General features: G+C 41.1%; 2 protein-coding genes across 9 annotated transcripts in view; one reads left to right on the forward strand and one right to left on the reverse strand.

The window, feature by feature from the left end:
• The window catches only part of LOC147342810 (uncharacterized), a 60,135-nt gene extending 48,075 nt beyond the window's left edge, over nucleotides 1-12,060 (forward strand). The window contains exons 5-7 of the mRNA XM_086381203.1: nucleotides 3,957-4,106; nucleotides 11,677-11,747; nucleotides 11,929-12,060. Coding sequence (XP_086237329.1) covers nucleotides 3,957-4,106; nucleotides 11,677-11,707 — 181 coding nt within the window. The 3' untranslated portion in view covers nucleotides 11,708-11,747; nucleotides 11,929-12,060. The remainder of the gene's footprint in view (nucleotides 1-3,956; nucleotides 4,107-11,676; nucleotides 11,748-11,928) is intronic.
• The window catches only part of NRG3 (neuregulin 3), a 1,239,421-nt gene that overhangs the window by 665,834 nt on the left and 559,571 nt on the right, over nucleotides 1-14,016 (reverse strand). The window lies entirely within an intron of this gene.

Below are 14,016 nucleotides of genomic sequence, written 5' to 3' on the forward strand. Positions count from 1 at the left end.
ATTGATTTATTTTACATTGTAGGCAGAGGAGGATATGTACAAAAGCTTCCGGTTAATGATGTTGAAAGAAGTTTTACACTGCACAATTCACTGGCAGTGCCTGGAAATATAAGGAGAGAAATAAGTGAACAAAAACATTTCTTGCTTAGAAAACGTCACTTAAAGTGTCAAGATCATAACATCTAGCCTGTTTATGAGCACTAAGTTGGGACATCTTTGCCTGGGGGGCCTGCCTGAGCAATAACAGAAAATAAACAAAACAGACAACAGAACAAAAACCATCTGTTCAGTTATAAAAGGAGAAACACTGGTTCTCCCCACCACCACATTCACCTTCTTACAACAGCCCAATAAACACAACTACATACACGGTTTTGTTTTCCCCTTGGTCTTGAATTCCATGGCTAAATACAATGTTAATCCAAGTAATTTGCGGGAATAATAACCACCAGTATCATTTATTTCTAGGACTATTTCTTCTTACAATTACATCCTTACAATTACTTTCTTATTACATCCTCACAATTGTCTTTTTAGAATAGATGTGCAGCATACTGATTACTAACTAATAATAACTGAAAAGGCAGATTTATAAGCAAAATAGAAGACTATAAGCAAAATCAGAAGATTTCAAATACTTTCTTTAAAAGTATCAACAAGGCTGTATATCATCATGAATTAGTAATGGCTTTTTCATCATAGAAATCTTTAAGTCGAATTCTGAAACTTCTCAGTATCCACTATATAAGAATTTTTAATCTGTTGCATATGAACAGCATTTTAAATAACTGAGTAAGGACTCCTCTGGTGATCCAGTGGCTAAAACCCTGTGCTCCCAATACAGGGAGCTCAGATTCAATTGCTTTTAAGAGAACTAGATCCTACATGTCATGACTAAGACCTGATGCAGGCAAATAAATAATATTTCTTAAAAAGCACAACTGAATAAAGTCTATAAGTAAACAGAACTTCATCTCACAAACTTTCAGACTCTCTCATTCATATTTTGCATTCCATAATTTTAAATGATGTTTAGTATCTGGCTACAAAACCTTGAGAAAAGCAGGCTGAATTATCTAGAGGCAAATAGAAGTGAAAGTGAAAATGAAGTCACTCAGTCATGTCCGACTCTTTGCGACCCCATGGACTGTAGCCTACCAGGCTCCTCGGTCCATGGAATTTTCCAGACAAGAGCACTGGAGTGGGTTGCCATTTCCTTCTCCAGAGGCAAATATAAAAGGTAATGTAATTCAAGTAAAACAGAAAATAGGAACATTGAACAATCCAAATAAATTCTGTTTGTAAATTGATTAGATTTATGGCTCTCATTGTCCTAAGGTCAAAAGCTTTGAGATCTCTAATTTTAGAATCCTTACAAATACAAAAAGAAAACCCCTGAAAGCAGATCAATAAGGCACTCCCAAGTGTAACCCACATGTAAGAGGAGGGGAGTGAAAATATTCTGTGATGTATAGAACTAGAAGTCAATCAAAATAGCAGGTTACCCCAATCCTGCTTTGTACAGTGTGGAATCTCTGCCCCCTCTTCCCTCTGCATATAAGTTAAAAAATTATAAAAAGAAATGGAATATTTCCTGCCATATCAGTAAACAAAGGAGGTCACAGTCATCAGAAATTGCAGCTCCCACAGATGGGGAGCTGATGAGCCCTAAGGGAACTCAGGAAGGAAAGAATACCTGTAATCTAGCAGCCGTCACAATGCAGCCACATTCCACAGTGAGTTCTAAGGAAGCTCAAGATGTAGAAAAACACAGGATTCTGGACCAAGATAGCTGAAGTGCATATCAAAGGAATGATTTCAATGAGCCCATAATATCCCATCTTCCCATACACAGAAAAGCACTAAATTCCTTAACTTGGGATATCTGGCTTTCCTTAATTTACAATACCCTTTTGATGTTTAGGGGCTTTCCCTGTGGCTCAGCTGGGAAAGAATCTGTCTGCAGTGAGGGAGACCTGGGTTATATTCCTGGGTTGGGAAGATCCCCTGGAAAAGGGAAAAGCTACCCACTCCAGTATTCTGGCCTGGAGAATTGCATGGACTGTGTAGTTCATGGGGTCGCAAAGAGTCAGACATGACTGAGCGACTTTCACTTTGATGTTTAGACTGTGGCAGGAGGGAGATGGGCTCCCCCAGGGTAAAGCGATTGGAGATTCATTTCTTGTAGACTTCTCCAAGACAAGGAATAGCAGGACAACTAAGGGAGGAGGCTGAGCCCTGCCCAGACATTTCTCATTTCTGAAGTCAGAAGACCTCCTACACCACATGTACACAGAAAGGCTCCTTGTAGGTCAAAGGCGGAGTCATGCCCATGGATGTTCCACTCACATGTGGAAGAATCCATCTTGGCTGAGAGATGCGTGCACACACGGAAGGATCCTGAGATATACCAAGTATGAACTGTGAACCAGGCAAATCAAAATGATTGGCCAAAGGAAAACTGGAAGAAATACCCCACACAAGTGACTTAAACTAGCAGGAGGGTTCAACTCAGGAACTCTTCCTCTGAAACTGCCCATGTGTCTATTTGTTGTAGTGAAAAGGAAAAAAAAAGAGGAGTGTGTGTGTGTGTATTTCTGTGCCTTTTCTGAGAATGAAGAAGATAAAGAAAACAGTGAGCAAGCCTGAAAAGTCTTAGTTTTCTTTTCTTTTTTTTTATTTTAATTGCTCCTACTCTGTATGTCTGTAACTAAGTGTGCTTTTCTGCCCCCAGTGCTGCAGGAGCTACTGTGTGTGCTAAGTCACTTCAGTCATGTCTGACTCTTTGTGACCCCAGAGATTGTAGCCCGCCAGGCTCCTCTGTCCATGGGATTCTCTAGGCAAGAATACTGGAGTCAGTTGCCATTTCCTCCTCCAGGGGATCTTTCAGACCCAGGAATCAAACCCATGTCTCTTATGTCTCCTGCATTGGCAGGCAAGTTCTTTACCACTAATGCCAACTGGGTTCACACCTATTTTCCTTGACTCTATGCTAAATAAGCCTGTATCTGGTATTTACCCTTACAACGCCCCTCCCCTTGTAGTTATGTATCAGAAAGAAGGCTGCAAAGCCACCCAACTGCCTGACTCAATTACTGGGTCACTGATGCCAGCCTATGACTGTCTTTAAAACAATGAAAGAGGAAGAAGACACTGTTCCTCATCATCGACTCCTGACTGCGAGTCCTCATCTTATATAAACCCCTCGACTCCTCATGGTGAGGGTGGGGGGCACAATTCTTGAGGCATGAGACTACTGTGTTCTGTCCCTGCCGGCTGAGAATTAAAGCCACTTTTCTATTTCCTCCAAACTCTGCATTATTTATTTGGTTTTGGGAGGCAGAGAAAGCCAAGATTTTGGCCAGTAATATATTCACATGTACTATACTATTCTTCCCATTAATAAGTGCTTTATTTGCTTCACACTTTTCTGTCTTGGTGGAAATTCTTCTCGGCAAAACCGAAGGGACAGGGCCCTTGTCAATGACCACAGGTCTAGTGTTAGGATTTGGTGCTCTCATCACTACAATCCGGCCTCAATCTCTGGCTGGGACTCCAAGCCCTGCTCCAAGCCGTTGTGTGCCAAGGTTGCTCGTGGTCATGACTATCTGCCCTTTTTTTTTTTTTTTGCACAACTTCTATATAACCTGGCTCTTCTCTTTGCCTCTTCAGAGCAGTTCTCTGAGAAGCACTGCAGGGTTATTTGAGACGCTGTCTACCAGGCTTGAAGTCCTAAAAATTCCCACTGGATAAAACATAAGTCTTAACTTTTAAGTTGTGAGTATAAGTCCTCAATATAGATAAATAATAGCTTGATATACATAATCTCATATTGTAAATCATATATATACATATATATCACTTGTCTTCTAGGTCTAGCTTATATGCCAGCTCTTTCTAGGAATCACCCTGGTTTATCCTGTTGAGATAACTCACTGATACCCCTCTTTCTCCAGGAAAGCACTTGGTGGTAAGGACATGAAGGAACTCTTCTCTGCGCTGTCTGAGAGGGTAGAGGAGTTAGTACCTGGTCTCACAGTTATCTTCATGCATATCTTTTCCCCCACTGGGTCAGAACTGCTAGACCTTCAGGAGCCAGAGCACAGGTGAGATATGAACTTGGAGTTCTGAGCCAGACTAAACTCAGTTTGAGCTTGGCTCCACTGAGAATCAACCTGATATACAGGATCAAGTTGTTTAAACCTCGCAGGTCTTGTTGCTGTAAGTGAGGTTTATGGACAGCAGCATCAGTTCACCTGGGAATTTGTTAGAAATGCAGAACTTCAAATCTCATCCTGACCTAGTGAATCAGAAACTGCATTTTATCAAAATCCATCTTTGATTTGCATGCAGATTACATTGTGAGGAGAAGTACTGTTCTCAGGAACCTTCCATTTCCTTATCCACAAAATTCACATAACAGTAGCTAACTTCCAGGGGGGCCTAGGAGGATCAAGTATATGTAAAATGCTCACCTCAGTAGCTGGCATGTTTCAGGATTAATGAATAGTGAGTTTATTTTTTCTTATTGATATTACTGACAATATTGTATATCATTAGATAGTTTTATCACTTAAATTTTCTAAGATGCATCTCTAAAACTGGGATAATTATATATGTTTTCTATAACTTCCTTTACTGTGGATTAAATCATTTAATATCTGTAAACTATCAATATAATGTGCAATGTTCATTATCTTTTCCCAACTCTTCCCCTTAGGGGTGGACATCAATTAGAAGCCTCTTTGCACGCCCTCAGTGGCTGTCAGGGAGCAGGTATTTGAAGGGTGGTACAGAAACATGAGGGGTATTTTAGGTGCCTCCAGAATCCTATTTTTGCAGACAGTCCTATACATTTTCAAATGCTAAATTAAATGCATCAAACAACTAACAACAGTCAATGTGCACCTAGCAAAATCTCATGACTTTTCATCATTTTTTTTTTTTTAACCTCATATAAATTCCCAGCCTCAGTTCCTTGGTCATTAACACTCAGCAAGAAAGATTAAAAAAAAAAAATTATTTTGTTGAGTTACACAATAACTAAAATTTCCTTGAATGTTTTAATAAAATCATTCTGTGTTTTACTTGTATTTATTTATACATGTCCTGAATTTGAACTAGTATAAAGCTACTCTATTTAGTGTGCCACCCAGGTGGCTCAGTGGTAAAGAATCTGCCTGGAACAGCAGGAGACCTGGGTTTGATCCCTGGGTCAGGAAGACCCCCTTGGAGAAGGAAATGCCAACCTGTTCCAGTATTCTTTTATTTATTTATTTATTTTAATTGGAGGCTAAATACTTTACAATATTGTGGTGGCTTTTGCCATACATCGACATGAATCAGCCATGGGTATACTTGTGTCCCGCCATCCTGAAGCCCCCTCCCACCTCCCTCCCCATCCCACTGCTCCAGTATTCTTGTCTGGAGAATACCATGGACTGAGGAGCCTGGTGGGTTACAGTCCATGGGGTCACAAAGAGTCAGGACATGGCTGAGTGACTAACACACACGTCTACTCTAGTTAGTATGTCCAGAAAAAAAAAAAAAAAAAAAGGATTACCCTGCTGTTCAACACAACCATAGCTGTTTTGGAGCTTTATTTTTATTGTTTACCTATTTGTTAAGTGCATTTTTCAAATAAATCAACTTGGTAAAGGTTAATTCTAATTAAACCACAAAAGAAGCTCTGAATCCCAGATAGTGAGATGAATAAACTGTGCTGAGAATAAATAGGATGCAGAAACAGGCATCAATGTCAAAACTAACCACCGCCTGTCACAATCTCAGAAGTTGGGGTAGGTTGTTTAAGCAAATTCCAATGACAGTCTTGCATTACATTCCTTAGCAATACTGTACTGAACTGGTTCATCCTGTTTTCTTCTGAATCCCAGGGGCAGATGAGAAATTTTCAGTGGGAGGAGCACTACCATCAAATGAGAAATCAGTTCAAGTCCATTCAGATTCCTTCTGCCTCATTTCCAAGGTGTTACGACAGGTCCTGGAGACCAAAGTGAGCACCAGCAGGATTAACCGCGTCTCTCTCAGACCCCTTTGCTTCTCTATTTTATTTGCTCCGGCTCTGTTCTCCCTTGCTTTGCAGTAAAAAGGCACATCTGGGGGGCCTTTCAGAAGAGACATTTTCCCCTTCCTGAAAGCTAAAGTCCATTTTAAAATATACGTTTCATTACTTACCATGCCTAAGTTCAATTATCTTTTAAAAAGTGCTTGTCATTCTCTTACTAAATCCACAATGGTGGCAAAAAAGAATTATTGGCAGATGCCAACTGGAGCTAGAGTCATTGATTTGAACTCACCTTTTCAAATTAGCTTAGTCACCTTCTCGACTCCTTTCAGAACTTGGAGGAGGCCATGTTGACCCCATAAAAGGTACTGAAAACAGTTTCTAGCTTTTCAGGGACTTTCTCTAGATTTAAACCACCTCCTTTAATTCCCAAATCACTCCCCTTCTGCTGGTGTCTCCAGTGGGCCTTCTATCAGCTTGATTTTATCCCCTCTTGCTCAGCTCATTCACAGGAGTGCTGCCTCTGGGTCTGATCTTGTCTTTCTTCCCTCCTCTGGTTCTGTCTGTCCTGAGGCCCCAGAGCCACCTCAGCCAGCGTTGCAAGTGTTGCCCACGCCCTGGTTTCTGCAGGGAATTCTGCTTTTTCCCCAGATTATTCACCATTACCCAGAGGGGATTTCAGGGAGAACTCCTATCAGGGAGTGCTGAGTCAGAACTGGGCTCTTCTCCCCACATTTGCTTTATGTACTGGGAGACAGACTGACCTTTGGAGGGTAAGGATAATAGCGGGTTCTTCAAAAGCTGGCATCAGGAGGTCTTCCTTGGCCTTTCTTTACCCCTCTATTAGAAGGTGGCTGATTTATTTTCCTTCTACTCTCTGGGATAAGATGGTCCTCATTTACTGTCTGAAAGGTAGTGCAGAGGCAACAGCAGCTACTTTCCCTTTGGGAAGAGGGATGTTATCTATCTTAAAAAAGAAAAATATTGGTTTAGCCTCCTTACCATATATGTCTTGAAAGAGAATGGTATTTTGCCCTTTTACAAAGTATCCTTGTAAAACTAAGGTAGCAAATTCATTTTTGATAGGCATTTTAAAACCATGGCATTTAGGAGCTGGCCAGTAGCTTTTACTTTGCTTCTGAACAACAAATGTCTAAAAGATACTAAATAGGATAAGCAGCAACTGCCATGACTGAATACTGTCACAACAGTACATATTCAGGTTGTTTCTTCCTAATTGACTCACTGTCTTTAATTTTATTTCTTGCTTAGACAGAGACAGAATTTGGAACCACTCATTCACTATGAAATTCAAATGATGTTTCCCTTCATTAGAAGAGGATTTTGCTTTTTAATGAATACTTTCTGTCTGCTAAATGCCAATTCAACTTCAAGAATCAACATACCATAAGCCACATAACTTGGAAGCATCTTTCTCTTCCCAATGAGTATTCTTACCCCAGTGTGAGATGTGTTCAACCAGATAAACCTACTTAAAACATTCAGGCAATGAAAGTAGTAGCCACGGAGTCTGGAAATTCACAGGAAGGCAACAGACAGCTATTCTACTGGAAGTAAGGAGACAAAAGCCGGTCATGGCCTTCTAGGATGAGCAAACAACCATCCAACCACCATCAAGACGAACACGGAGAGAACAACTGAGTTAGAGGGATGATGGACATAGCAAGAGGCATCAACATGATACAATCAGTGATGTTCCTCTGCCTGCAGGGGCTCATGGAAAGATAAACATGAGACAAGCTTGAGGGTCAGCAGTTTGGCAAGCAAGGGCTTACGGATTGCGAGAAGTTAATGGCAAATTCAAGCAACTACATCTGGCATGTACAAAGTATACGACCTAGGCATCATCCCTGTTACATTTATAGGAACAAAGAAGACTTAGAAATCCATGGTTTAAATGTGCCCATGCACATGTGCACACACACACACACACATTCACGCACCATCAGTCCTCACTTTGCAGGACTCCAATATGCATGAATTTCAATTACCATGACTTAACGAAATAACACCAGTACCCCAACAATAGAGTTCAAATATTAGCATGAACTATGAGTATCTGCATAAACTACAAATCTCTCTGCTAGCTCTGCAATCCACAAATCACCATGTGAGTAACATATATGCATCATGATCACTGATGTCACTGACGTCACTCCTTTCACAGCCTGTCAGTGATTGGTCAGTACATCAGTTCATGAACAGACAGCAAAGGTTGTAGCTGTGTGGCCTCCTTTTCTGCCACTGATAAGCTCAAGTGGCATTTTTAGAGAAACTGCAAATCACAAAAATGAACTGATTAACAACGATAAAAGTGCAACAGAGAAATACAGCTGGAAGTGACATTCAAGTGGAATGTAAACAAAGTGATATGGACCACAGCTGACCGTGGGAATATTGACACATCTGCCATTTGAGAGACTGTTACACAGCCGAAGGCTCTTAGTGAAGATAAAATTATTGACATAAGTATGAAAAGTGATTGTGATAAGAAGGATGACAAATTTCTCAGAGGAAGTCAGTTTAGCAAAAAGGAAAAAAAAAATCTTCACGTTAACAGAACTCTTGGGGATATTTCATACCACTGAAAATAAAGAATAAAATATTAGAAGCTCATCCAAACTTGGAAAATAGTATGTCAATTTGCCAAGGCATAGAAAAGGCGTTCATTTCATATTGTAAGTTAAATAACTAGAAGAAGGCAAGCCCTATCCAACTACCTCTGATAAAATTTTAATAAAAACCCAAAGGTTTAATGTTTTAAATTAAATATTAGCATATTCTTATTTCTATTTTATTTACATATTTACACCTAAGATTAAGAATGTTTTTAATTCATGGGGGTTTTTTGACAAAACTTTTTAAAGGACACAGGGCAACAATAATTTATCCTATTTATTAATAAGTGTGTACAGTTTCCGCTTGCATACTTGCTTTACAGCTCCACACTACTGTGCAAAGCAGGGACTGCCTGGATGGACGGACAGATGAAAAGGATGAACGGATAGTTGGATGCATAGACAGATACAGACATACAGATGTTATACTGTCTATAAATTATTTATAAAAATGACCCACTGGAGTTGTTGGGCATTTGGGGGTTGGCTGATCCAGTCTTTCATGGGACTTATTTTGCGGTCTCATATTGGTGAAGCATTTACAGTAGCTATCTGAAATCTATTCTCCTTATATTGATGGCTGCTGCTGCTGCTAAGTCGCTTCAGTCGTGTCCGACTCTGTGTGACCCCATAGATGGCAGCCCACCAGGCTCCCCCGCCCCTGGGATTCTCCAGGCAAGGACACTGGAATGGGTTGCCATTTCCTTCTCCAATGCATGAAAGTAAAAAGTGAAAGGGAAGTCGCTCAGTCGTGTCTGACTCTTCGCTACCCCATTGACTGCAGCCCACTAGGCTCCTCCATCCATGGGATTTTCCAGGCAAGAGTATTGATGACAGATGCCAAAAAAGCAACCCCAAATTCACAAGTCTGTTTCAAGCCTCTGCTCCAATTATCTACAGATATCCCACTGAGCAAGGCAAGGCACACACGTGACTTCCAATCAAATGTGGGGGAAGTACCCCACCCGCAATGAAGCCATGGCAAGTTTATAAGGCAAGGCAAGCCATGGCAGAGCTCATGCTAAGATCCATTACCATTGTAACATAGCACCTGGTAGCAGGAAGCTTTTTGGGAGAGGAGGCCTCAGGCCCTCATCTGCCACTTTGCAGGTGGGGTGGCAGTAAAATAAAAAAGGTCCATCAATTATGAGTAACCACATTGACTCACATCAGTTTGCAACAAATGGTTTGCACCCTTGAATTCTAAAAATATTCTCTATATTTTCCTAATGGCTCTAATAAAATCCTGCTGGTATGATAAATAAAATGAAAAGTTTGGCTGGATTTGCTGCCAAGTGCCAGTTCAGGGGCTCTGTTGCTTTTCCTAGCTCTGTGCACACAGCCATGTTTGACAAAGCATAACGCAGAAGAAAAGAAGGCTGGAGAGAGGAGCCCACACCACATGCTTCTCACCAGCCCAGACTGTGGAGGTCCCGCCCCCTAAACGGGAACCGGGCACACAGGGTGCGTGCATCCTATTTGCTCCTCCTGTGTGGTCCCAGCATCTGTCCAGCTGATGCACGAGGGGGCCTCGCTGGCTTCAGCTGCCTGCCTGTGGAGGAGGAGGGGCTCACCATGAGCCTTGTGGGTGTCTGCTCCTCACAGGCCTGCTTTGTAAATATGCTCCTGCATCTGTTCCTTAGAGGATTGAGAGTCTGCCAAGCAGAGTGTGACATGAGACAGGAAGAAGCCCCCTCACTCTCAACCCAAGTACTCTATCTGGGCTTCCTGTTGGCACTCTGTGTCTGCAGAGGTGACATCAGCCAGCATATTGCAAAAATAGCACAGTGCTGTGAAGGAGGTCCTGGATTCAAAGAAGCAACTGGAGAGAAGGCAATATTTGCATGGCAGTGCACAATTTACACAGTGTACCAGGAATTGTGTGTTTGGGCGGGGGGGTGGTTATATGTGCAATTTAGAAATAGGATAAAGGCATGTGCAGGTGGCTCAGTGGTGAAGAATCCGCCTGCCAATGCAGAAGACAGGAGTTCGATTCTCGGGTTGGGAAGATCCCCTGGAGGAGGAAGTGGCAACCCACTCCAGTATTCTGACTCGCATAATCCCATGGACAAAGGAGCCTAGTGGACTACAGTCCATGGGGTCGAACACGACTGAAGCAACTGAGCATGCACACAAAGGCACGTGGAAAGGTGGTGACTAGCAATCACTTGCCACGAACATGTCAGGCAGCATCACTCATGTCAGAATCTGTGAGATCTGAGGTCACCGAGAAAAATTTCTAACCTTTTAATACATCTTCTGCACAGAAGAAAGAAAAAAAAAAATTCCAAATAAAGCCCAGCACAGAAGCAGCAGGCACAGGGAATGCAGTCTAAAGCATACCCCTAACAGTGAAAGTCACTCAGTCATGTCCGACTCTGTTACCCCATAGATATAATATACAGTCCGTGGAATTCTCTAGGTCAGAATACTGGAGTGGGTAGCCTTTCTCTTCTCCAGGGGATCTTCCCAAGCCAGGGATCGAACCCTGGTCTCCTGTATTCCAGGTGGATTCTTTACTAGCTGAGCCACAAGGGAAGTCTATCCCTAAAAGGGAAGTTAGTTACTGATTGACGTCATTATTTTAATAAGCCTCTATGAGACTTAACCAGATCCCAACATCTCCACCAGAAGCAGAGGTCCAGGTATCACACATCTGCATGTCCTCTCAGCCCCTATCCTTGGCAATAGGAAAGTCTAGCAGCCAATTTGCTTATGTTCTCAGTGATACAGCTATTTTGGTGTTTCTTCCAGGTAACAATGCATTCTCCAGGGATTGGACAAAGATAGGTCTAATCATAATCCTCTAGTCCTCAGTATGACAAGAATCATCCTTCCTTACAGATTTTCCCTGCTTTATTCAGATATAACTCACGTATAACAAAGTGGGTTTAAAGTATCCAGTGTGATGATTTGATATATGTATACATTACCAAATGTTTAACCACGTTTTTCCCTACTTTGGCATACAATTTTCCTCCTAGTAATGATTTCCTTTGTACCCTTTCCCAGATCTTCTCCCTCCTTTCTGTCAATCAATTAATGCCAGTCATGATGGAACAGCCTGAATACCAACAGTATAAGTAAGTAAGTAAGTGAAGTCACTCAGTCGTGTCTGACTCTTTGCAGCCCCATGGACTGTAGCCTACCAGGCTCCTCTGTCCATGGCATTTTCCAGGCAAGAGTATTGGAGTGGGTTGCTATTTCCTTCTCCAGGGGATCTTCCTGATCCAGGGATCAAACCTGTGTCTCTTGCATTGGCAGGCAGATTCTTTACCACTGAGTCACCAGGGAAGCCCTTATGCTCTTAATACCATCACCAAAGGAGTCCAGTGGAGTTCGAGGAAAGAGGTTTGAAGCTATAGATAAACTCTACTTAAGAAGTGAGAGTGTTTCACCTGCATTCCATTTTAATCCATTCTTTACAGAAACCTGAGCTACTCATGATGTCAAATAATCACCCTCCGGACACTCGTCAACTAACAAATTCCTTAATCTTGTAAATTAAAGAGATGGTCATAACTGTCAGCAAAATCATACAAAGCCTGAAAAAAGAGAAATAAACTTCACCCCAAGTGATACGTGATATGAACAAGCATTGCAGCCTGCAGATAACACCCCTTCCAGTTTGGAGTCCTTTCAGCAGGGCTTTGCTTTTCCATGGTTAGATCAATACCACACTGATACATGTTCTGCCAGCCAAGCTATAATGTTGCATTCTTCCAAGGCTCAGTAATATAAAGTGATTTAAGGCTTTCAGCTTGAAAGATATTGCAATGAACACTGTGATTTATAAAACAAATGGGCTATTGTCCTAAATAAGTTTAAAATTATATAGACCTGGGGAAATAGAGTTAACTAAAGTTTTAATGCTCTTAGCCTATTTTCTGCTTAGCAATTTATACAGACACATAAGCAATTCAACTCAGAAAATGCAACAGAAATTTATAACCGGTATCCTCCATACATAATTTTCTTAACTGAGTGCACCTTTTGGCATTTATTAGTACACAAAGTCAACTTCCCACATATCCTTCTTATATCCAAGCAACTGTCTATGTATTTACTGGACTCATAAATCATTGTATTCTAAACACTTGGTCTATCAGGAAAATATGCTAATTGTGGGGGACAGCATCTCCTATATTGAATGCTAGTGGCATTTTGGAATATTATTTCTCACTTTATCACAGATGCGTGGTAGGAAATAGAAATGACGTGGGAGCAGTAGAAGCCAGAGGAATCTAGGCAATACATTGAAAAGCTGCCATCTCTTATTCTCTGTTCACATTGGTGAAGACAGCAGAGTGTGATAACAGTAGATGAGATATTTTCATTTAATCTTTTAAATGTATTGGCTTAGAAATGTGAGTGGAATTCACATGGGGCATTTCTAATGCATTTTCTAGTTTCATCTTTTGCATGTTCCTGAAAAGAACTCAACACTATTGATGAGAATTGTTATAACAAAGAGAAAGAAGGCAAAATTGGTTGAGAATTTAAAAGAGAAACTTAGTCACAACCTGAAGATCTTATGCTTGTTTTTGTAGATTATAGGCACCTACAAACTGTGCAAATTGGGAAACATCAATTTCAGCTGTTACAATAAAGAGGTCCCCAAATAAAGTGATTTTTGAAATGAAACAGCTTTTTCTTTTTTTTTATGTATAGCAATCCTTGGACAAACCATCTGGGTGAATGAACGGGCCCAGTTTTGTTCCAAATGTTCACCCTCTTGGGTGTTCTCATCTTCATGATTGGAAGGTGGGTTCATGGTCATTTCTGTGCTTCAATGTATAGGAAGAGGGAAGACAAAGACAGTTCAAGGCAAATGTCTTTTCTTTTATGTGAAGATGCCCCCAAATTATGCATCTCACTCCCACCCATGTCCCATTGGCTGTAACTGGATCACACAGCTTTATCAAGCTACAACAGAGGACATTCAATATGATCTACAGCTGGGTGGCCAGATACCCAGCTTCAACTTCGCCTGTTTATTTTTCACTGATATTTGAAGATATTTCCAGACTGATTATTCAGTTTCAAACATCATCCCATGCTCCACTTCACTTCTTTCACCCATTTTGTGTTCTTTTATTTTCTAGGTTCTCCTTCATAGTAGGATGATAAAAGTAGGCAGGGTATTCCTTTTCAGACAGAGAAGACTTCAGGAGAAGCCTCTCAAAACTAATATACATCCAACCAAGAATTCTCAGACAGTGCTTTGAAACAAGCTAATAAACAGATGGGAATGAACTGTAAGTAGCAATGTTGTCAAACGTGCACAGTCAGATTTCAATATGGCCAAAGGCTTTCTGGAGGGAAAATATTTGTCAGCAAGACCAAAAGCTA

This window comes from Bos grunniens, chromosome 28 (assembly GCF_055505025.1).
Source record: "Bos grunniens cultivar Pamir isolate PY7600 chromosome 28, Bosgru_T2T1.0, whole genome shotgun sequence".
Lineage (NCBI taxonomy): Eukaryota > Metazoa > Chordata > Mammalia > Artiodactyla > Bovidae > Bos > Bos grunniens.